The following is a 23902-nucleotide window of genomic DNA, read 5'->3' as shown; positions in this document are numbered from 1 at the left end:
CTTGATATTGTGAAAGACGCTGTGGAAACACAGCTGTTGACCTACACAAACGTCAGAACCTAGCTCAACCGTCTTGTGGTTTCCCAAACACCTAAGGTAGGCATCAACAAGAAAACAGTTGTTGCTGCATTTATTCTTTAAGACATTGTTTTGGGATACAGAAGCAGGCAGGGAAAACTCCTTGCGGAGTACTGGGCTGGAACACCGAGATCGTCTGGAGTTTGGGAACAGCGGCTTCACCTGGACTCACAGGGAGTTTCATCTGGAAAATGGATGATCTGCGTCATCTCTGTTGCACCACTGAAGCCAATGCGTTGATTTTATTTTGAATTTCTGACCTATTGGAGATGTACAGAGTACTCATTCTACTAGTTCACTCCCGAAGTCTCTCCGACTGAAGGACGAATGCAAGTACTGCTTCCCCTTGAATCAGAGAAGTTGAATGTTGTTCCAGGCAAAAAAAAAGAAAAAAGAAAAAAGGAAAAAGCATTCCTCTATGGAAGCGTTTATCTGAGGACACAGATATTCAAGTACACATCTTCCTTGGCGCTTGTTACTGTGATCTGCCATCAGCTGTCATGCATGCAATCTGACGCAGACGTAGGTCACACAGGACACGCGTCCCATACAACGGCCAAACTGAAACTCATGAGATGGGCGAGGGAATCTACTGTAGAGTTAGTTTCTGTTGGGAGTTTAACAAGTATAAATTTAAGGGTAGCATTTGAATATTCAAATGTTCTAATCAAGATGTATTCATATTTTATTATTCTACTGGTGTACCTTCATTCCTCTTAGAGAAAACTGAGCTTAGATCTAATCAAGTTCTTAAAAAAATAAAAAGAAAAATTAGTAATTCAGAACACTTCATGTAGGATTCACAAGGCATCAAAGGCCACTGAGCAGATCATACAGCAAGTACACTGTTACTGCTGAGTCTGTTATGCCTCATGAGAAAATTTATAGTTGCATGTTCTAGTTCAAGGGCCAACTTTGAAAATAGGGGTTCTTTCTTCCTGCTCTGCTCTTTTTTTTAAATAATATTTGATAAACATTCAGACGGTTTGCATCTATATCTGCTAAAAGACATTTTTGTTATAATACAGTGTATGTTTTTGAGTCATGCAGAGAAAATAGTACTGCTAGCAAAACTTCTTAATAACGTATTGATTACCTCTCTGAGTGGAAAACATAATTATAACGCAATAAGGCCAATTTAAAACTGTGCATAGAGCCAGTAGTTGTGTCTTTAAGGCAGTTGAAAGATTTATTGAATCCTGGTTAAAAGTAGATTGAAAATGTCATTAAAGAATAAAGAGTCTTTTATTTGGTGCTACTTGGTGAAAGCTTCTAGGTACAAATCATCTCACAATTCCATGGACAACATATGGTCAATCACAATTCAAATGTAAAATAACTTACAAAGCTACATGGCTAGAATCAATACACAATAATTATATATTTTTTAAAAACAAAGAAAGAAATTTAGCAATTAAGTTAAGGTGCAGTAGCTTTTTTCCAAATAAAATATTAGCACCATACCAGATAAAGGATCCTAAACTGCTGATCTCTTTGTCCTGCTTAAATAACTAAATATAAACATTGTTTTCAAAGCACAAGTATTAATTTGTAAAATCAGTTCTATAGCTGTTAATGCGTATTTTCTTTTTGCATTTTTCCCTGTAAGAAAAAGTAGGAATTAAAAACTTTCACAAGATATGAAAAAGCAAAACATTAAACCCATCTGATCCAACCAGAGACTGCTTCAGCAATGAGTTCCAACAGAAGCAAACGTGGACATCTCCCGGCGGATGGTGCTGAAAGGCGAGAGTTCGAGTTCAGTGGTGTACTCATTGTCATTGTCGTCACTGGTCACCGTGGAAGACTTCTGAATGCATTCCTCGCAGCAACAGCAGCAGCACTCCAAGAAGGCTCTACTGAAGGGTTTGCAGAGGCAGAAAAGAAGGACTGGTGTGACACAGGACTTGAAGAACAGAAGGAATTGACTGATGATATTAAGCAGGTCCATTGTTTGCTGGGAAACCCCTGTAGCCATGTAGGCGGTGACGATATTGCAGATGTTTTCCGGAATGATGCAGAATCCGTATAAAATGGTCAGTGCCACAACTGTACAATTCATCTGGCTCTCTAGCTGAATCTGCCGCTTATTCCCTCGGGTGCAGGCCTTCTCGGCTTTGCGGATTTTCCTCGCAGTCACTAACGAGCAGGTGATGGTGAAAAGCGTAGGCAAGCAGAAGTAACAGCCGAAGTACCACCAGAGTCTCGCACTGTCATAGGTGAGAGCTAAGACGTAGACGGTGTCGGGCAGATCGGGAGAGATCTTTATGATGCACCGTTCTGCAGGTGCTCGGCCACTAAACCCCAAATCCTCCTTGCTCAGCTGGCGCAGAACAACTTCTGGAAGTGCCAACAGCAGAGCGCCCACCCATATCACAGCAAGCTTGGCAGTGGTGGAGGAACAGTTTTCAATCATTTCATAGTACATCTGCACGTTGGTGGCAGCCCGGAAGCGGTCAATACACAGAGCGCACAAGGTGAAGGTGGTGACTCCGAGCGAGGCGACCTAGGGGGCCAAAGCAGAATGCATTTACTGGGGGTATTTTCTGAAAGATCACAGCACAAGAAAATAAGTGCAAATACAGAGAGAGAGAACTAGAAATAGTGATGAGACAGGTGAGAGACAGAAAATTAAATTTCAAACAAGTAGCATGGGTGCGAGTCCTCCTGGCTCCTGCGGAATATTCATAAGCATGAAAACAAGGAGAAAACAGAGAAACTCGGGGAACATGGAGCAAAAAAAAAAAAAGAAAACTTTTTTTTTAAGAATCAAAGTTAAGTAATGCAGTATCATTTTGTCACACACGAGGACCTGGAGACACAACATCAAATATCCCCTCCTGCTAACATTGAATGTGTTTATTAGGGAAAACAGGAAAATTAGATTTTGATTACTCTCCTATCTATTAATGGCAACAGTCTGGAAACAAAATATTATGAAAAAAGCAAAAATTACCAAAAGAGCTCTAGATCATAAGAAAACATTTAAAAATATGGTTGAGCCTATAACAAACTTTTTTAAAGATGTATTTAATTTTTATTGCAAAGTCAGATATACAGAGAGGAGGAGAGACAGAGAAGAAGATCTTCCATCTGATGATTCACTCCCAAGTGACCGCAATGGTTGATGCGGCTCTGATCCAAAGCCAGGAGCCAGGAACTTCCTCCAGGTCTCCCATGTGGGAGCAGGGTCCCAAGGCTTTGGGCCTTCTTAGACTACTTTCCCAGGCCACAATCAGGGAGCTGGATGGGAAGCAGGGCTGCCGGGATTAGAACCGGTGCCCATATGGGATCCTGGCACGTTCAATCAAGGACTTTAGCCTCTAGGCCACGCCGCCGGGCCCTATAATAAACTTTTTGATGTCCACAGAAAATCACCTATAAACACCAATATAAAAAACATCAATCTAGGGCTGAAATTGTCACGCAGCAAGTTAAGTGGCCTCTTTGTGCAACACCTGGTATCCTGTATCACAACCCTGGTTCTGGCTGCTCCATGCTAATACACTTAGTAAAGTAGCATCTAATAACGGCTCAACCACCTGATACCTGGATGGAGCTCTCGGATTCAGATTGGAGAGTTATATCATTGCTGTTATGTAGTGCATTTAGTGAATCAGGAGGTAGAAAAGCTTTCTCTCTCCATCTCACCTTTTCTTTTTCTTTTTTGCCTTTCAAACAAATCAATCTTGAAACATTTTATATATTTATTTTATTATTATTATTTTATGATACAGTTTTCCATAAGCTCTAGGATTCCCTTCCCCCTTACTGATTTCTGCTTTACTAGTACAATGGGTAGTCCTTTATGAACTAAACAAAATGCATCATTCCACTATTTAAGCGTATCCTGACCTTGCAGGTATTGGTAATTGTGGAGTCCAGCATCCCATTGGCAGCATAGATTCAATAGTTTCATTGGGAGTCCATTCTTGATTTGATGCAGAGATGCATTTTTTTCTGAACCAATGTGACTTGTTACTGCTGAAAGTTTCTATCAGTATATTAACATTTAAAATTAAGCTTCAACTTAAGCTCACAGAACTTTGTCTTGAATTCTTGTTGGAGTCTCAGATTATTTCCAGTATTGAAGTCCACACCGTGGAACTATCTTATAATCTCATGTTTGAATACCTATAATTGCCACACTTGGGGAAATCTGACAAGGGCTTGCCAACTGCATGATGTAGGAATTGAAGTACTTTATTTCATAGATTATTTGAAACTTGATATTTATGCATTAGTTTTTTACTGTTTCAATTTGCGTTCCCTAAGAACCTAAGGCAGAAAATGGGCAGGTGCACACACGCGTGGCATGGATTCGTGTGCAGTCTCCCCTTGGGCGAGCTTCGGGCCTATGTGCCTATCACAACACACCCTGAGTCAGTCCGCAAAGACACAGCTACAAAGCTTGCATGCTCTGGGTGATTTGAAACTAATAATGAGCATCTATACTGAGAGGAGACCTTCGTAACACAAGAATCCTTGGGACTGTTAAGAGACGCACTGAGGGAAGCTCAGGCCGTCTGCTGTGTGCTGGTTTTGTAGCACTACTTACAAAGCACATGATGCACAAAGGACAGCACCTTCTCCACTCATCTGCCTAAGCGTGGAGATGTGGAATTACAGACCAATTATCCCAAGTGCTAGCATTTGCCTCCCTGACTCCAAATGAGACAAAGAAAAGTAGCATCAAAAAATGTGGGTGGGTGGACATGTATTCCAGCAGGTGTCATAAATGGCCAGTGTCACAAGCTATACCACTTATCCACTCCTAATTAGCAGGCTTTCTGTGCTTTGGAAAGCACAACACTGCTTCCTGATTCTGTATATTTCACCTTCCAAGATAAAAAATACAAACTTAAGCACAATTTACCTATTTTTCAATGTTTTGCTCAGAAATTTGTCTACCATGCAGTTTACTTGAAGAGGCTCAGTTTTTCAGTATTACTCCAAAAAGCTTAGCCACTGAATCAGAACTACGAATACAATGCAATCTGCTGTCCTCTTGACAAACCATGGATAAAAGGGTCCCTCCTAGTTGTCACACACGTATTTCCGGGGCTTCTGTGTTTGGTCTCCTATTTTCAGATTTCAGTTCTCTCTGGTAACATGCTCTGCAGTTGGCACTCAACTGAAAGGAGATGAGCAGCTCAGAAGGGCCATGGGAACGTCAGAGAGAGCGGCTGAGCAGCACAGGGGCAGAGCAACACTGCCCTGATGCAGGCAGCTTTGCAATGCAGTTGCCAACAGCAACCACAACCCAAATGCCAGACCTCGGCATCAACTGTCCTGCTGCCACTGCCTGCAGTGTTGCTACTTAACAGACCTCTCAGGCAATTCACTCAGCACTAAATCGAGCCATATGAAAGAAATATGCAAAGGCCCTCCTCAGTACTTTGCCAAGTTATTTATAGAAGACTTCAAACATGTGTAAAGATTTAACTGCACACCTCAAAAAATAATTGATAAAATCATCTGAATGAGCAGTGGTAGCCCAATCTCTGCTTATCCAAATGCAGAATTCATGGAGGTAATTAAGACTTTTAAATGTTGAGGTAACATGAAAGAGTTCCATCACGATTTTTTAATGTACTTGTTTATGTACAGCTTATTAACAATTCTACTAAGATGAAGAGTGCAATTACATGCAATTGTAAAATTGTCTGGTGCAAGCTGGATCTTCTGCATGTAATGACATATCTGGTTGCTAAAATTCAATATCACTATAAAACATGCTCTTGGGTGCGAAGCTGCTGAGCATTGCCTTGAATGGGTAGTTCTTTGAACAACATCCTGAGAGATGAAATGGGCAAGATGCAATCTCTTATTAATTAAACTGCCATTGGAGGAATAATTAGCCACCACAAAAGCACAACTGCACACACTTTTAGCAGATGAAGCCACACATTCTGAAAGTTCCAAGATGAGGGAGCTGGAAGGAAAAGAAAAATGACCATCAGGGAATACAAGGCATTGGGCAGTTTCATGGAATTGTATCAAAATACAGAGATGGCAAAGAACAAAAAGAAACAACTCTATAATCTTTCATTCAACCAGCAGTGTCTTGCTTTTCTTTGCATCCCAAAAGAACCACAATGAGGTCCCTCAGCCCCGACCCAATCCACATTCAGTGTAAACAGGCTTTAGGCAGCTGCAGCCAGCTTCAGTGTTGCTTCAAGGCACAGGAGACTCGGGACAAAAGTCCCGGCCAAGAATTCTCAAAAAGAACAGCAGCTCCAGTCCCCAAGTGCAAAGTTAAGGCTCTCTCTACTTTATCGCCCCATACTGCTCAATATCTAGGGCTTTACTGAACTCCGTGAGTGGCAAACAGAGCACTGTGTTGTTGAATATGCCTTTACAAGATGGTACTTTAAAAAGCTAGTGGACAGTAACGTTTTCACTGGATCATCTTGGAGCTCGGTTAGGAGAAGTGACCGCAAGGTCTTAAAGATGTGAAGAAAATACAGTTGAACCTACTTCAAGTATCATTGTTTCTGGAGAGCTGTTCACTGTCAGGTCCCATCCGGAGCAGTACAGTCAAGAGAACATCCACTCCATTCATCATGTCACTGCGTGCTAGGGAAAGACTTGCCCCTATCTCCTAATTTAGGACTCAAGAACCATTGCAGCATATATAATTTGTTTCTTTTGTACTGAATTGTGAATTGAAGTTTAAAAGCCTATGTGAAATGTATAAATCTAAGATGTGTAATAAAATACATTGTTGGTTCCAAAAAAAGAAGAGCTGGTAGTAAATAAAATTAAAGGGCAAGTTGTTTGGTGCAAAAAAATTTTGAAATCCATGCAAATCGGGGCTCCTCAAAAAGTTCATGAAAATGCATAGTATGAAAATTAAACATGGATTTCAAAATGTGTGTGTGTGTTTGTGTGCATATACATGCATGCATAAACATATAAATAAATGCTTGTGGATTTTTTTGAGATAGAAATAAAGAGAAATCCTGCAAAAGTACATTGTGTTTGCTGCTAGGAATAATGAATACAACATGGACTTAGTCCTCAAGAGGTCTGGAATCCAGGCAGCAAGTCTTGCTCACCACCCTCCTGCCACTGTGTGCCCAGTAAGTTAGTTTATAGCTAGCATGGCTAGACAGATCACTTGGGCTACGTAGGGTTCCTGGCATGCTTGCTGTGATTCCTCTTTATCAGGGACATAGCCACGCATGGTTTTAATCAGATTGAATGACAAATATAATTTAAAGATACCTCCTAGGAAAATTGTTACAAATTTAACTATCTTTCTAGACTGACCAAATTACAACATCTCCAGTGAGTGATAGCTATACTCCTTGGTAAATATCATCCTACTTTGTCTATTAGGAGAGTAGAACCTTGGGACTGGCAGGTGGAACTCTATGTTGGCATTCGGGCACCACTGATTTAAACTTGGAAGATGCAAGGATAGTGCACAAAGGGAAAACACCTTAGAGGCCAATGTGCTTTTTGTTCTTGAGACACACAGTAATCCTCATAAATAAAAGGTTTGCCCTCAGGTACAAAAACAGACTAGAAAAGGAATGTCGTTAGCTTTATATATCACATACAACCTTAAAGGATCATTTAATATTTAGCTGAATTATTTAAAATGTGTCTTATATGCTAATACATCAAGTATTGCAGAATGGTTACTATGATCTTAAATCTCTCAAAAAAATAAATCATTTTATTATATTTGATATTGAAATGCTTTACTAATCCAAACTGATTTTGAACTATTTGGAATTCTTCTAAAGAAACTTATTACTGATTATTTTTGAGATACACTGAACTTCAGTTATCTCACATGATCACATAGTTTGATCAAAATTTACTATGCTGACAGATGGGCTCTCATCCTCCCCTTTCCTCGGTTTCCTTAACATGGGGCTGGACAATCTATATTTTTTCCCCTTACTGTAGACCTTGAAAACATGGTATCCCATACAAGTTCAAAGCAAAGGGATTAAAAAAAAACCTGGAAAACATAGATTAGTTTGAAAATACAATGGGTAAGTTGTTGAATGGTCTGTAGAAGAACATGAGGAATTTTATCAGAGGACAAAGAGACGAACACAGGCTGATGTTGCTAATGACGTGACTCACAGGTAGCTGCCCAGAATCCCAGTACTGCCAAGGCTGAACTTAGGAAATCACTACTACAAAACCACGGAGAGCCCCAGCTTTCACTTTTTTTTTCTTTTGCTCTTTGGCTAAGTTCCTGTTTACCAGAACATGAGTCCAGATTTCTGTCAGCATCTATGTTGAACAACGTTAATACAGCTGTTTAGAAATTAACCCAGCCAGTCATGGACGTGAGAACAATGCTTCGTTCAAAATGAAACTATCTTCTTTCAAAATCGTATTATTCGTTCTAACACAGTTAATATTTAGGCTACTGGTTTCCTAGGTTTCTATTTCAAATAAGCCAAAAAGAAACCTTTGAGGCAAAACAACAGTGAAACTGGGAGTTATATTTTATAAATCAACACATAAACAGATTTTATTTTTCCCATTGCTCAAATTTCTAATCCAGTGCTAATATCAGGGGAAGAGTTGGGTTTCTATTTTCACTGTGTTGTACATTAAAATCATATTTATTCCAAATTATATTTAAAAAACATGCTTTAGGAAAAGCAGTAATCTATTAACTCTTGTTCCATTTCTTAGTTTACCTCAAACAAACAAGAGACCATATGAGCAAGAGTAAGCTGTGAGACAGCACAGACCACAGAAAGCAAAGATCTTACACACTAAATCCCTGTTTTGTCTTTTGCTGAATCTTCTGGTAGAAATCAGTGCTAAGGCTGGTGGGGATGCAGAAGACCTGCATTTCTAAGGAAAATTTCCTTCATCTAAAACTCAATTTATATGCTTAAGAATAAGGAAATGACTGCAATACACTGATTTTTACAAGCAAACTTCTAACCAAAGTCATAGCCTAAGCTATACTTCAATTTAAAAATAATGTTATTCGCATCTATTGATACTTGATGTGTGGTATTTCAAAACAATGGCATTCTTGTTAAGAAAAATCATTCATTTGGGAAATGAGGGATAATCTATTGAAAATAAGTGGTTGTGGGCCAACTAGTCTTCAGGTTAAAAGTGTGATGAGCACCAGAAAATTCTGACTTGACCTTGCATCGCTCTCCTTCATTTTCCACAACCTTTGTCCTCTGGGTAACTTTTCCACAAAGACACTTCCTTAAGCATCCGTGGGGAGAGTGTTAACCAGCCTGGAACGGAGCAAATGACCATGATGAGAAAAGCCGTCTTTTCCCAGAGTGCACGCGGGTCGCAAGGCTACAGCCTTTTGAAGCCCATCAGTTAGTGCTTCCAGACAAAACTCAGGGAGGAGGCATCTGCCTCACCACGTCCAGGCTTTTATACGTCTCTGAAATGAACATTTCACAGCTACTTTCCCACAGTCAGAGGAGGCTTCTTACTCTTATCAACATCATTGATGTTTAACGTGACACACCCACACGTGATGCATGGCCGTTCAATCAACTCCTCCCGGACTGTTTATTTATAAGTGATCCATAATGTCATGGAAAAAAATATTTTGAAAATATCAACTATCAGGTGTCATTGTCTTACTCTGCACTTTCCTTGCTCTTGCTTAAGCCTGATGGTAATATATTCTTTTAAAAAGAAACAATTATAGCAATCTAAAAACCAGCCCTCATCCTCAAATTTGTCTTGATTCAATAAATTCTTTTCTTTTATAGTCTCAACTTATGATTTTCTATGAATGATGACGTCTGTAGCAAAGTTGATGCTTTTTATAATTAAAGAAAATCACCGAACTAAAACTTGTCTAACATATTTAAATTGTAAATCTGTCAAGTGTTCATTAATATAAAAATGTGAATGAGGTAAGATTAGCACCATTTATTCTAAGATACATCTATTAAAATCAACAAGTTAAATTATTATGCTTTATATTCATTCCCAATAATTAGAAAGTAATTTTACAACATAGTATTTTTCCTCACATCCACATTTCATTTTTCGAACCTTATCATTTTCATGATCCTCGGTTGTTCATTTAAGAGTTCCAATGCTTTTCCAGAAAGTTAACACATGTTTACGTGTAAGATGCTTGTGACTGATTTTCAAGGTGGTGAACCGAAAGTAAAAACAAAGGTCCTTTTGCTTGGGCAGTCATGACTTGAATGATACTGAGAAACCACTTTTTAAGATGAAGTTTCTTTACATTTCACCAAAATTCCACCATTGGCAGTGTGTCAAAAGTGCTTTCCTATCCAACCCTCTAAAGAAGTGGAAATGTCACTATATCTCATGCCTTCTTAAAATGTTTACTTTTACTTGCAAGGCAAAGTTACAGAAAAAGGAAAGACAGAGAAAGAGAAAGAGAGAGAGAGATCTTCCATCTTCTGGCTCACTCCCCACATGACCACAAAGGCCAAAAGTTGAGTGCATCTGAAGCAAGGAGCCAGGAGCTTCTTCCAGCTTCTCCCAAAAATGTACATGGACCCAAGGACTTGGCACTGTCTTCGACTGCTCTCCCAGGCCACTGCAGAGAGCTGGACTACGAAGCACTGAGACTCAAGGGCTCACTGGGGTCGCATCCACCAGCTTAGAATGGTTCTTTCTCTTCTCAGAGCCCCGTGTTTTCTCAATGAAATGGGCAGGCTCTTTCTAATTGAACATGGCAATCCGAAAACCACTCTGAGGTCTGCTGTGCTTCTACGTGTAGTTGGCTTCTTCCCAAAGTTTTACGGAAATGAAGCCCCAATTCCCCTAGAGATTGGGGTGTTCAGTTATGGAATGGTGTCTTTCTAGGAAGTGTCCTGAAGCATGGAGATCCACCAATTGAAGGGCTGCCCCATCCCTGGGAACATCCTGCATCCGATGACTGAACGTTAAGGGACAGAAAACCACACCCTCCAGTCTCAAGTCAGGACATCTCCACATGGCAACTCCGCTTCTAAGGTGTCCAGGCTGCCAGCTGTAACAATCCAACTTCTTCCTGTGCCAAGTCTGGCGTTTTGTTTTTTCTCATTACCTGGTAGATATTAAATCTAAGGGCACAGCTGGTGCTGTGATAAATGCTTCAGTGTCTGCGTTTTCAGGAACCTTATCTGGAACAGACATTAAATTCTCTCTTCCAATGGCAATAGCAGCGCCTCCTGCAGGCAGGATTGCCCTACATTGGTCAATAGTGCTCCTGGATAATCAGGAAGTAATGAAGCCAATATTATTGCCCAATAATCATTGTATAAAACATGTTGAGACAGGATAAAATTGTTTCTGTGGAATAAGTGTTTGGTAGGACACAATAATGCTATGTGAAATTTTTTATTTGTAAATCTGAAAGTGAAAACTGTATTATAACATAATTTTCCATGGGAAAAACAAACAAGCCAATTTCTTTTTTTTTTTCAAAGATTTATTTATTTATTGGAAAGTCAGATATACAGACAGAAGGAGAGACAGAGAGGAAGATCTTCCGTCCGATGATTCACTCCCCAAGTGAGCGCAACGGCTGATGCTATGCCAATCTGAAGCCAGGAGCCAGGAATTTCTTCCGGGTATCCCACGCGGGTGCAAGGTCCCAAAGCTTTGGGCCGTCCCTGACTGCTTTCCCAGGCCACAAGCAGGGAGCTGGATGGGAAGTGGAGCTGCTGGGATTAGAACCAGCGCCCATATGGGATCCCGGGGCGTTCAAGGCGAGGACTTTAGCTACTAGGCCACGCTGCTGGGCCCGCCAATTTCTTAAGCCTTTATTTCTCAGGACTAAATAAATCTCAGCATCAATAACAAAAAAATATGGCCTGGCCCAGTAGCAAAGTGGCAAGAGTCTTTGCCTTGCATGCACCAGGATCCCATATGGGAGCTCATTTTAATCTTGATGGCTCTGCTTCCCATTCAATTCCCCTAGGGGCCTGGGAAAGCAGTGGAGGACAATCCAAAGCCTTGGGACCCTGCACCCATGAGGGAGACCCAGAAGAAGCTCCTGGCTTTGGATCAGCTCATGCCATTGCGGCCATCTGGGGAGTGAACCAGCAGATGGAAGCTCTTTCTCTCTGCCTCTCCTTTTCTCTGTAAACCTGACTTTACAATTAAAAAAAGGCTTTGTTTAAAAATAATTTAAAAATAAAAATAGGCAGAGTTATAAAGAATGAGGAAAACTAAGTGGGAACACAGCCAATAAAAGACAGTTTTTTTCCCTTTCCATAAAAAATGAAGCAAAATCAAGATATTATTAAAGAGAACACAATTAAATTGAAACTTAAAGAAATAAAGGAAAAAAATACAATTACATCTACATAATTTTCAACCTCAAACTAAAATTAAAGCATATACATAGTAAAAAAAAATTGCTCAAAACTGCTAGATCTTATCACACAAAGTTTCTATGTTCTGTCCTGAATAATGAAATTCTTACAAAGTTTTCTTTCAAGAACTTTGATATTTTTTTCCCTCCCTCTCTCGTTGTTGTTCTCTGTCTTCTCTATTATTTTCTCCTCTACTGTCAAAGATTTCTACAAGTCCAACACATTTCTAGATCTCTCACTTTATAGTTCCCTTGATCTTTCTGCAGAAGTCAACTAATTCTGTTCCATCCAAATAAGCATTCAAAGGAATGTGAACGTGAAATTGTCCTTGAAAAGCAAGTTGGTAAACTGACACATATTCACTAACGTAAGTTCAACCAAGCCTTCCGATTCCACAAATGAACTGTCTGCTAAGTAGATATAGATGTTTCAGAACTTGGCAGCCAGGGAGGTGTCGATCTTGGCAAGGCAGCAAGAGCTGACTCAGTGGCCCCGGACTAACCACATCTGATCCCTGCTGAGGCAATGGAGGGCCTCACTTACTGTCTTCTGCCTTTGTCCTTGTCAGTAGGGGCTGTTTTCTGTTAGCTTCGCCTTTCACTTGAAGCCCTAGGACAATGTTGAACACAGTGTCACTGGGCCTGGTGCCAGACAGGATCAGGGGCTCTGGAATATTTAGAGTTCCCCTTCTTCTGCTTCTATAAGTGAAATGGGCAGTCTGAATGGAGAAACCCAAGGACCAGCTGGCTAAAGACACGACTGGCAGAAAAACACTGGGGCGCCGTCCAAGAGCTGGTGTTGACAGAGAAGCCATTTAAAGAGCAAATGCCAACTACCACACTGAGGGCTTTGCTCCTTGGGCTTCAGGATAAAGCAGTGAAATCTGACTCAAAATCATTTTTTCCCGCCCAAAGTTTGGAACCTAATGCTTACAGCTTAAGAAGCATGTGAATCTTACAGTCAGTCCCATAAAATAGCAAGTTCTTTACACTGACATCCAATATATACTGGAAACTTTGACAATGATGCATTCTGGATGGTTGTGGCCAAAGTCTTATTTTTGCTTAAGTTCATTCATGCAAGAAATAAATAAGATTGCGAAGAAATGGAGCCAGCCAAAGAGAACAAGAACTGACAGGATCTGGACTCGATAGCACAGCGTACAGCCAGATGCTTCGGCTAAGTCGAGAGGTTATTAATATATCATGAGGCCAGCTGACAAACAAAGGCAGATTTCCTTTTATAAAATGAAACGTTGCTCCAAGCTTGGGATTTAAAAAGTGCAAGAATTGTGGAGGTAAAAACCACATTAAGCACTGGAAACTTAGCAAATATTGTTGATGTCATTTTCTCGCTGGGCTGTGATATTGACAACCATGGGTTGGCCACTTATTTAACCCTAGTTTCTCTGATAAGTGTCAAATCAATACTATACACCTGACCATGTTCATAGAGAGAGAGAGACTTATAACGTAACCCGTTTTGCACATTATGAGCTCATTTCCCTCCCCCAAATAGATGAACTTGATGGGTATTAGCAAAGCTGCCCCTTGTTACGTAGGCATGATTGGAGAAGGGACCCAGAGCAGGGGGAAGGGGTCCCCCCGTGGCGCGGGTCTATCAGCAGCTCCGGCGCTAGGAGTCTAGCGGGAGCCAGCTTCCCGACACCCCCTGGAATCGTTACCTCGATGTAGGGCACGATCTTGCAGGAGAAGTCCTCCAGCAGCCACTTTTTGGTGAGCTCGTGGAAGATGACGAGCGGAAGGCAGAAGAAAATAATGAGGAAGTCCCAGAAGGCCAAGTTGGCCAGGAGAGAGTTGGAGATGCTCCTCATGTAGTAGTTGTGACATACAATGCACATGACCGCCAGGTTGCCAATGATGCCGGTGCCGAATATCACCACGGACAAACACATGACCGCGTAGGCTCCATAGGATTCCTGGGTCAGCGGGTAGAAGGGGTTCTTTAGCCTCACTCGCCGGTTCGTGCTGTTTCCCCGGTGGGGACCCCCGCGCTCGTGGATCCCTTCTCCTGAAGACCCATTCTGGGCCAGTGCCCTGCCTGGGGGTGCAAATGTCCGCCCTTCGCTCCCTGCCAGCCCATTGGCCGACTTGAGTGGGGGCTTATGGTGGGAATCCTGGAGATGGCCAGCAGCTCTCCTAGGCCAGTAGAGATCGCTGGCTACGGGTTCCTTTTTCACACTGCGCTCCTGACTGCGTCTGACAGCGCCCCCAGGACCCTTCTCTTCTTCCTCTGAGGTCTGGAGGAAGAGCTGGAGGGCCGTAGGACCCCCCCTCCTCAAAGTGCTAGACACATCCTGAATCCGGACACCTTTCCGTTTCCAGGCGCCAGGCGGCCTGCTCGGAGGTCCCGAGGGCCCAGCGGTGGACACCTCTGCCCCTCTGCCAGCACCTGGGTCACCGCTCGAGGTGTCTGGCAAGTCCCAGGAGGGCGCAGAGCGCAGAGCTGCCTCCTGCTCCTCCCTGGGCGCGCGGGCTCGGAGAACGCCTCCAGCAGAATTTGCCGGTCCCCAAGTGCCTCGGCTGCGGCGCTGGATCAGTCTCGCCAAACAGCTCTCCCCGAGACAAGTCTCATTCCTGGGCGCAGGGAGGGCGAACCCAAAGGCAGAAGCGGCAGACATCTGGAGGAGGAGTAGAAGCAGCAGCCGCGAAATGCCGGCGAGAGGTGCTTCGGGAGCCCGCATGGCTGAGCGAGGGCGCGCCGGGCAGGGGCGGCTCCTGCTTAGGGTGCACACCTGCTGCAGAAGTTGCTCCAGCGAGTTAGACACATGTCACATACTCACCCCGCAGGGGCTGCGCGAACCTCAAGCTGTCCAGGAGGGTAAGGGGCGGGCCTTGGGTCCCGCGCTATCTGCCTTACAATCCTTCCTGGTTAGGCATTCTGTGCTTTTCTTAGCCGAACCCAATCCGAGCTCTGATGCCCCCACGGTTCGGAGACAGAAAGGATACTCCCGGTGGCTGACCTTGAAAAGTTGCAACCAACACCTGAATGTCGATTAACGTTGCGCCTGGAAGAGCTGGGACGAAGCCCCCACGCTCCTCGGGGTGGCTGCCTTCTCGGGTACAGTTTCTCTGCCTGTTTACATCCCTTCCATACTGCTTTATCCAGTTGCAAACGGAGGTCTCCGGACGCAAAGAAAAACAAGGTCCCCTCCCCCGCCCCAGATGGTTGGCAGACAAATCCCGCTCCTGGCTGGCTGGAAACAGGTTGCCGAGGTCAGACGCAGAGCTAACGCGCGGGGCGGGGGAGACGCTCGCCCACCAAACCCCAGCGAGTAGCTAGGCTACTAGAGCCCCAAAGGAGCGGGACTCGAAACCCGCAGCTATGGCCAAAGTTGTTTCTCTTCCAGCTCAAAGTTGACGAAGGGGCGGCCCCGGCTGCTGGGCGCGGTGCCCCAGCGGAGGAGGGAGTCGTGGGTAGAATTGCGGGAGAGAAGGCAGCCGCTGTGCTGCGGGCCGCGGGAGCGTGTCACTGGCACGGCGGGCGCCGCGGGGAGTGTGGTGCCTGGAACGGCCGCGGGTGAGGCTGTGCATGGCCGGGAAGGGGGAGGTGGCCCGGCCTCTCCCAGCCGCTCCAGCCACTGCGCGCGCCCGTGACACCGCCGCTCGTCGCCTCGGTCCCCGCCCCCCTTGCTTCTAGGAGTCGCTGGTTTGTAGGGATACAGGATCCCCTGGTGGTTTGCCATCCACTAAACCCTCACGCGTTCCATGCAAGCCTTTTGTAGCGGTCCTCACTCCTAGGGGATGAGAGCGCCGAGGGAATAAGGGCGGAGGCGCGGAGCCTGCGCGGCAGGAAGCTAAGGATGGGAGGGACTGATGTGGGAACCTGCCGGACCGGTGCCTGAGCCGGGATAGGGTTGCGGGGAGCAGGGGAGAGGGAAGAAGGTTTGATGAGGTGAAGAGGGATAGCAGGGAGCGTAGATGGGGCTAGGGCGGCGCTACCGCCTCCAGTGGCCCAGGCCCAATACGCATGCCCAGACCTCGCCCCTAGGGAGTTGTAAGGTGAGGCGCACACCTCTCAGGTTTAAAAAGTGTGAGTTTAGAGGTTTTCCCGATAGAAAATAACCAGTTCCGCAAGCAGGACGGACAATTAAGGATGCTTAGATGCACCTGTGCCTTTCACACTGCGTTAGGAAGCTTCCTGCCTCAATTTTGAACCGCTGAGAGCACAGAGCATGGAGTTTGTCATAATGAAAAAAGAAGTGGGAGGTTACCGAGGAGGAACTCCCAGCATGACTAAAGCCTGTGCTCCAGGCTTTCTACTCTATTCCCACAGCGCTGCTGCAGATGTCTGTCGGGGCATAATCAGACAAATTAAAGATAGGAAGGGAGGAAGGAAGGGAGGGAGGGAGGGAGAAAGGATATCCTGAGATGAAAATAATTCTCTCATATGCAGATTTCATTTAGTTTGGGCAAATTCCAGGAGTGGTGTGTCTGTATCATATCACAGACCTATGTTCAAACATCTGAGAAACCTTCATAGTGTCTTCCACAGTGATTGTTCTAGTTTATATTCCCATAAACAGGGGACTAAGGTGTGTTTCCCCTCATTTTCTCTCTAGCATTTTATCTTTATTAAAAATAATTTTTGGGAGGTAGCCATTCTAATTGGGGTGTGGTAAATCATTGCATCTTTTTAATTGGCATTTCCTTGATGGAGAATGACCCTGAACATTTTCTCATGTGTCTGTTGGCCATTCAAATTTTATCAGTTGAAAAGTGCCTGTTCATGTCCCTTGCCCATTTCTTAAGTGAGTTGCTTTGTTGTTGTTGGGTTTCTTGAGCTCTGTATGGGTTCTGGATTTTATCATCTATCAATTGCGTGATTTGCAAACATTCTCTCCCTTTCTGTTCTTTGGCTCTTCACTTCATTGACGGTTCCCTTGCAGTGCAGAAGCTGCCTAGCTTGATTCACGCACATTTGTCTATTTTGGGTTTTATTGCCTGTGCATCTAAGGTCCTTTCCAAGACAGGTTTACCTGTACGTGTGTCTTGTGACGTTTTCCAGTATTTTCCTCTAGAAATCTCCCAGTATAAGGTAATAGATTTAGAATCATGATATAGTCTAAATTAATTTTTGATTCACTCTCCCAGTGGCTGTAATGGCCAGAGCTGAGCTGATCCAAAGCTAGGAGCCTGTAGCTTCTTCCTGCTCTCCCATGTAGCTGCATGGTCGCACGGCTTCGGGCTGTCCTCTGCTGCTTTCCCAGGCCATAAGCGGAGGGTTGCAAGGGAAGCAGGGCCGCCAGGATTAGAACCAGTGCACAAATGAGATTCTGGCGCATGCAATGTGAGGACTTCACCCACTAGGTTCCCTTACTTGGACCTTTTACTGAAAAGATATACCTATCAATTCCTACCTAGAGGAACTCTATCCATGTTTCCCAAGCAGGTGGCATTAACCCGAGCCTTGGGTCATCGGTTGCCTCCAAGTTACAGCAGCAAGAACTGTGCTAGAAGCAGAACAGCCAGGAACTGAACCAGGCATTCAGGATGCAGTTGTGCCAACCCATGAGTTAACACAATCTGGCCCTAGACCTGCCTCAACATTTTTTTAAACTTCCACATGTAAAAAAAGAACATAAGGTATTTGTCTTTTTTTTTTAATCTGCTTATTTTACGACCCACTCTGCTACAAATGTCGTAATTTCTTCTTTTTTTTCTTCTTTTTTTGGTTATTAGAAATTAGCTATTGTGTCACCATAACAGAATTATCACCGCTGTTCACACAGCCCCTCCGGCCTCGATCAGTGATGCCCTCCTACTTGGCTGCCCGCCCTGTTCTGGCTCCTGAGTGATGGCTTATTCTTACCTTGTAACTCTGTTGGAACCTGAAACAGCAACATTTTTAAATCTTCATATAAACACTTTTTTTTTTTTAATTTATAAAACAGAAATTCTATACCTACTCTCAGATCTGCCCATCTAAGTTCTTATGTTGGCTAGACAGGTATGAAAAGACCTCATAAGCAAAAATCATGTATTACTTTTATTACTTTTATATGACTATTTGTTGTATCTAGCCAAGTTTCAATGCTATCAAGAACATTTAAATCCAGAGGGAGATTTTGTTTGAGAAATAAAAGTCTACAGTAGTATTAGGTTTAGAATGTATCCATGGCAATAAGAAAAACAAATGTCTTTCAAATCTTTTTCCAATACTATGTCAGCTGTAGCTATAATTTTTTAAATGGCAATAGTCACAACTCATGTATTTCTGCGGCCTGCTTTAAAAGTATAGATCAGAAAGGAAGTTTAGCTAATCATTGCTTGGCTTACATCCAAATCTATTTATCTGTACGGAAAGAACTAATTTGAACATGGATTTTTTGGTGTCAGCATTCCACAGAGTTTATAATACATAAAATTGATTCTCTATACAAATGAGAAGATGTAAATTACTACCTGTCTTGGCATTTCTATGAAATCCATTACACTCCATTTAGTGTTTGCTGCGCTGAAATAAGACACATTACAAATTAAGAGAAATGGCTATTTCAAGTTTAAAATAGATCACTGGACAGAAAAGAAGTTTTACACAGCACACAATTCATGTCCAAAGTAATCTCTTTCCTCTTTGCTTCAGAGAACACAAAGGGACCGTTTTTCTAAAAGAAATGGTGAGTTACAAGCAATAGGTTGTTACTTTTTGAGACTCAGAATACGTCTTCTTTAGCAACTGTTTCTGGTCATAAATTCTGTCCCTGAATTATGAATTGTCACTTTGGCATCCTTCATTAACCATCTATTCTGTCTCTTCTCCTTGCACATATGGCAACCTAATTAGATTAAAGCAATTGTTGTGATTTGGGACATAGCACCATTATGGCCATGTCTATCTGGAAAGTAAAATATCAAAGCTTAGAATGATATAAAAATTAAAATTGACATTTAACACAAAAATAACTTTTAGGACACAAATACACACATTTTTGACCTACCTGTGGACCACTGCACTATATCCTATTACATAAACAAGCTCTTCGAAAGAAATTTACACGTGGTAAGGGATAAAAGAAACAAGCTAATGTAGATTTTCAAACATTCTCAGATTTTTGTAGCTTCCAAGGGAAGTAAATGCCTGTGAAGTATTAATCTTTTAATGAAAATTCATTCAGAATGAACAATGCTTTGATACATCAGTGTCACTGAGTCAACACTGAACCAGCAGACCGGAATATCTGTCTCCCACCCTCAGGCCTTCTCTAATACTGCTTTTTCTCTAGCAACTATGTTACTTTAATTTTGTATCTTGTTAATCATTATAGTGACCAGAACTTTTACACAATTAACCAAATATGTATAATGACACACGTATGGTTATGTTGTTTCTTTCTCCTATTTTCAGGTTCAAGCTGTAAATTGTATCAGCAAGATTCCTTTCAAGACTAGCCAAAGCAACACTGCTACAGCTGCAACTAATGTTCTCCAAGTCAATTTTCTGATTTATATCAGATAATACGCAAATGTAAAAGTAAGTCAAGTGAATCTTAAAAAGCCTAAGTCATTGCATAAGATACCAAATATCATTGCATTTGAATTTCAGCAATCAGAATGTAATTTTTCTATACAGAATGTTAGTATGCATTTCTATATGAACAGGGAAGGGTTAAAACAGTGAGAAGGGATCTAGAAAGGTATTACATCATTGATTTAAATTTCTTGGAGAACAAATTAGGGTGCCAGGTGAGAGACTGTTTCAACAGACACACCTAAGCCTTGAGTCTCGGCTTTTGCAGCAATAGCTTCCTTGATTAGTATTCGAAACATGAAGAATTACCAAACAAGGTTTGTTTGAAAGAGTTATAAAACTCTGCCCACAAAAAGAAAACTTTCCCACTATGATCCTTCTGATTTGCTTTTCCCAACCTTCTATTATTTTCTTCAGTTGCCAGGATGAAGGTCTAGAAACAAAGTAAAGTAAAATAAAATATCTGCTTACAGTGGGAAGGAGATTAGAATATTGAGAGAAAGTGGCTGTGATGTCATGTTCTTGGCTGGTCCAAAGTAATATAACTTTAAGACTTGACAGAAATGAATAAAACTTGAACACTTGTAATAAGATGGTTCCAAGTGTTTGCCCTGTTAAGCTTTCACATTCCCCAAACTTCAAGTCCAGCTGCCCCGTGGTGCACTTCAGCGGGTCAGTTTTGTGCTAATCCTTCATGATCCCAGTATGATTCCCTGAGCTTCACATTTACAAAACAGCAAGACTTCAGTTTCAACTTTCAGACCAAAGTTGGCAAGATTGTGTATCCTATGTCATTTAATAGAGTAGAACTGCAGCTTGGACGGAGAAGCAACTTTTTGCTGTGTAACAGTTAGGGGCTTCGAGAGACTTCCTGTACAAGGAGATGGACTTAGACGCAGAGGCGGGAGGACAGAGTCCACCCAGAGAGCAGAGAAATGCATAAAACAAGGAAAACACAAACTTTGAAAGCAGAATTGCTCCGTTTAGAATTAACCAATTTCTTTGTTGTCGTTAATGCTCTTTGTCCCACTCAGGAAAATGGGCCGAGCTCGGGCGGCTCTGACACCAATGGGCCATTTGGTGACAGACCCCTGACTTCCGCTCTCCGCCCTCTCCTCGACTGTGCTGCTCACCAATGTCAAAATCAATATGCTCTGTTTACCTAGGAAACCCAATGGTGCTTGTCATTACAATTATGTAAATTAATTGACATACAAAGAGAGATGTGTTTATGAAAGTAGAATTGCTTCTTTGTTTTCCATAAAGATTTTAAAATGCTGTTAGATCTGAGTGGAAAAACTATAAAATCTTGTGACAAATTAATGTTTGAGCCTTTGGATCGCATTATAATTGTGAAGTTCTGTTCTATCTTCATGACATTGTGAGCCTATGTGTAAGCATTGTGTTATAAATTTGGTTTAAGTAAGAAAGAAAAGAAATCTTTTCCACCAGCAGATATTATAAAGGTCTTGAACTCCTCTCAAAAAATAGTTGAATGCATAAACATTTGCATACTTCAAATTAAAATAAGGTATTTATTGAATATGTTAATCACATCTCATGATTCCTCGCTTTCATTGATTTTCAATTATTTAACCAATTATGGGTTTAAATGAGCTAGAAGAGAAAATTCCATATTATAATTGTTTATTTAGATGACAGTGTTTTAATACTAACTGGATTCTTTTACTGTGACTTGTTATACTTGGATTTCAAGCCCACACTTCTCTCCCAGATCCTTTAGTTATCAGCCAAGTCTAAATACTTCCCTGAACTTAGCAACTTACAATAACCTGAAAACAATCATCTTAGATAGAGCCATGAACACATGTGCCTTTAACAGATTATCGCTCTAATTATTGCCACTTTTATGGAGAATTAATTTGTTTTTGGCCAAACTCACCTATCCTGTGTCACCTTTGTGGTCCCACTGAAGAAGGCAGATTCATTAGTCTAATTTATGTTTTAGAAATTTAAAAGGAAAAATGTACTATGTCCTGATTAAAGGTTTTCTTGAAAGTGATTTTTGAGCAAATGCACACATACATAAGTATTTTAAGTGTTACTAATTCAACAAATACAAGTAGAGAACATCAGTGCTGTGCACTGTGCTTTGTGAATACGAAAAGGGGTAAGAAGGAGATCTTACACAAAGACACCTGTTATGCCTGTGGTCGAGGCTGCAGGAAGATTGTTTTGATGATTTCAAACCAAGAGGTATGCAATAGACGGTGTGGGAAAAAAGTGAAGTGAAGCCCAGTAGTGTTAGTTAAACTAATTCTCAGAGGAAAGTATGTGTCATTGAAAAAAAAATGCAAGGACAAATGAGTTAATTTTAAAGGGACAGCAAGAAAAATAAGAAAATAAAAATGAGGAGGGACATCGTCAACATTGAAGTTAAAGGTTCCTGCGTTAATCCATAGTGAGTGTCCCAAAACTTCTTCACGATTTTCTACATAAAATCTGTACATTGAATAACACCTGACAGTTTTCTTACTTCATGCTCTCAACAGTGCATCCTCGCTAACTACAGCGTTTTCTCACGAGCCTCCCTCCCCTGCAGGAGCCCTAGAGCTGTGGGGTGGAGCATTTTCTGCAAGGGCAGACCTGTCGCAGCTCATCTGTCAGGGTGAGCCAGCTAGCCATTCTGCCCCCAGAGGAAGACAGGAGAACAAACCAGACTCAAAGAAAACACATTCACATCAAAGGTATTTGACAAATTATTACATACCCTTCGGTATCAAAAGCAAGGACACTCATTGAAATATTTTTGTAACAAGACATAATGATATTTGTTTGAGAGACGGAGGCACAGGGAGAGCACCCACTCCAATGCTTCACCCCCTCGGTGTCCACACCTGCTAGAACTGGGTTGAGCTGAGGCCAGCAGCCAGGACCCATGCAGGTGTCGGGCATCCCACCATAGAGCCGTTCTCTGCTGCCCCCCAAGAACTGCGAGAGCGCTAGGCTGGCGTGAGGGAGCCAGATTGACATGCGTGTTGAGACCGTCCACGCTCCTGCTTTCAGTTTCTTCGGATACACTCCCAGATGTAAACTTGTTGGATCAAACGATGATTATCCCAAGTTTAATTACTTGCAGAACTACCATCTTATTTGCCACAGAGGTTGCATCATTTGAAATCCTCACCAACAGAGAGCGTGAGGGTTCTGATTTCTCTAAAACATCGTTCTCACAAATACTTGATAGTCTTTTTTTAGCGTGACTGTTCTACAGACTGTGAATTTATACAAGAAATTTTAAAGAATTACCTTTGCCTTGAAAATAGAAAGTTATTTCCTGGAATAAACAACCACAAAAGGAAATAAATAGATCTTTTAAAAAGCTACAACATATATAAGTACTGTAAAATTCTTTAAATGTCAAGCAAATTCTTTTTTTATTATATTTTCCTATGATGATAATTAACTAGATGTTGCCTTTAATGACAATGGAAAGATAAGCCCTTCTGAACTATATTCATAAGATTTATTTATTTATTTGAAAGGCTGAGTCATAGAGAGGGAAAAGCAGAATTTTCCATTCATTGCTAAACTGTCCAAATGGCAGCGACAACCAGAGCTGAGACCAGCCAAAGCCAGGGACCAGCGACTTGTCTGTGACCTGGTGGACGCAGGGCTCCGTGGACTGGAGCCTTGTTTCACTGCTTTCCCAAGTACATTAGCAGAGAGTGAAAAGGGAAGTGGAGCAGCCCGGACTCCAACTGGGCTCACTTCTCACTCTAGGTTTTGTTTCTGTAATCGAGCCTGGAACCGTGGGAAACAGCGCCCTCAGCTGCCTTGCTGAAGGTATTGCCAGTGTGTGAGAGTTGCCAGTTTGGGCTCCTTCAGTGCCTTTGGAAGAAAACTGAACCCTGCTGGATGGAGTCCTGCTAGTGATGGCAAATGGAGGACTGGCAATGGAGAGAATCTGTAACATCGGTCTGTGACCAGCGGACAGTTTCAATACCAGCCCCAAGAAGAAAAATTCACTGTTCAGAGTTGCATGACCAAAGACAAAGGAGAAG

General features: G+C 42.2%; 1 protein-coding gene across 1 annotated transcript; it reads right to left on the bottom strand.

The window, feature by feature from the left end:
- Positions 1 to 1312: 1312 nt before the first annotated feature.
- GPR37 (G protein-coupled receptor 37) lies at positions 1313 to 15149 on the bottom strand. Its single transcript, XM_041002285.1, has 2 exons — positions 14071 to 15149; positions 1313 to 2584 (listed from the first exon to the last, which is right to left on the bottom strand). Exons 1-2 carry the CDS (start codon positions 15088 to 15090, stop codon positions 1766 to 1768), a joined length of 1839 nt encoding a protein of 612 aa, XP_040858219.1. The 5' UTR covers positions 15091 to 15149; the 3' UTR covers positions 1313 to 1765.
- Between the last annotated feature and the right edge of the window lie 8753 nt (positions 15150 to 23902).

The sequence above is a fragment of the Ochotona curzoniae genome, unplaced genomic scaffold, assembly GCF_017591425.1.
Source record: "Ochotona curzoniae isolate NIBS_2020 unplaced genomic scaffold, NIBS_Ocur_1.0 scaffold_2476, whole genome shotgun sequence".
NCBI classification, from domain to species: domain Eukaryota; kingdom Metazoa; phylum Chordata; class Mammalia; order Lagomorpha; family Ochotonidae; genus Ochotona; species Ochotona curzoniae.
The sequence above is the reverse complement of the archived record's forward strand: the minus strand, read 5'-3'. Positions and strand labels throughout refer to the sequence as shown.

What these genes read in the sequence shown, in the direction of transcription:
- GPR37 (XM_041002285.1), bottom strand. Translation starts at nt 15,090, where the DNA reads ATGCGGGCTCCCGAAGCACCTCTCGCCGGCATTTCGCGGCTGCTGCTT. An exon ending in AGATCGTGCCCTACATCGAG is followed by an intron (nt 2,585 to 14,070) that starts GTAACGATTCCA and finishes TTGGCCCCCTAG; the next exon opens with GTCGCCTCGCTCGGAGTCAC.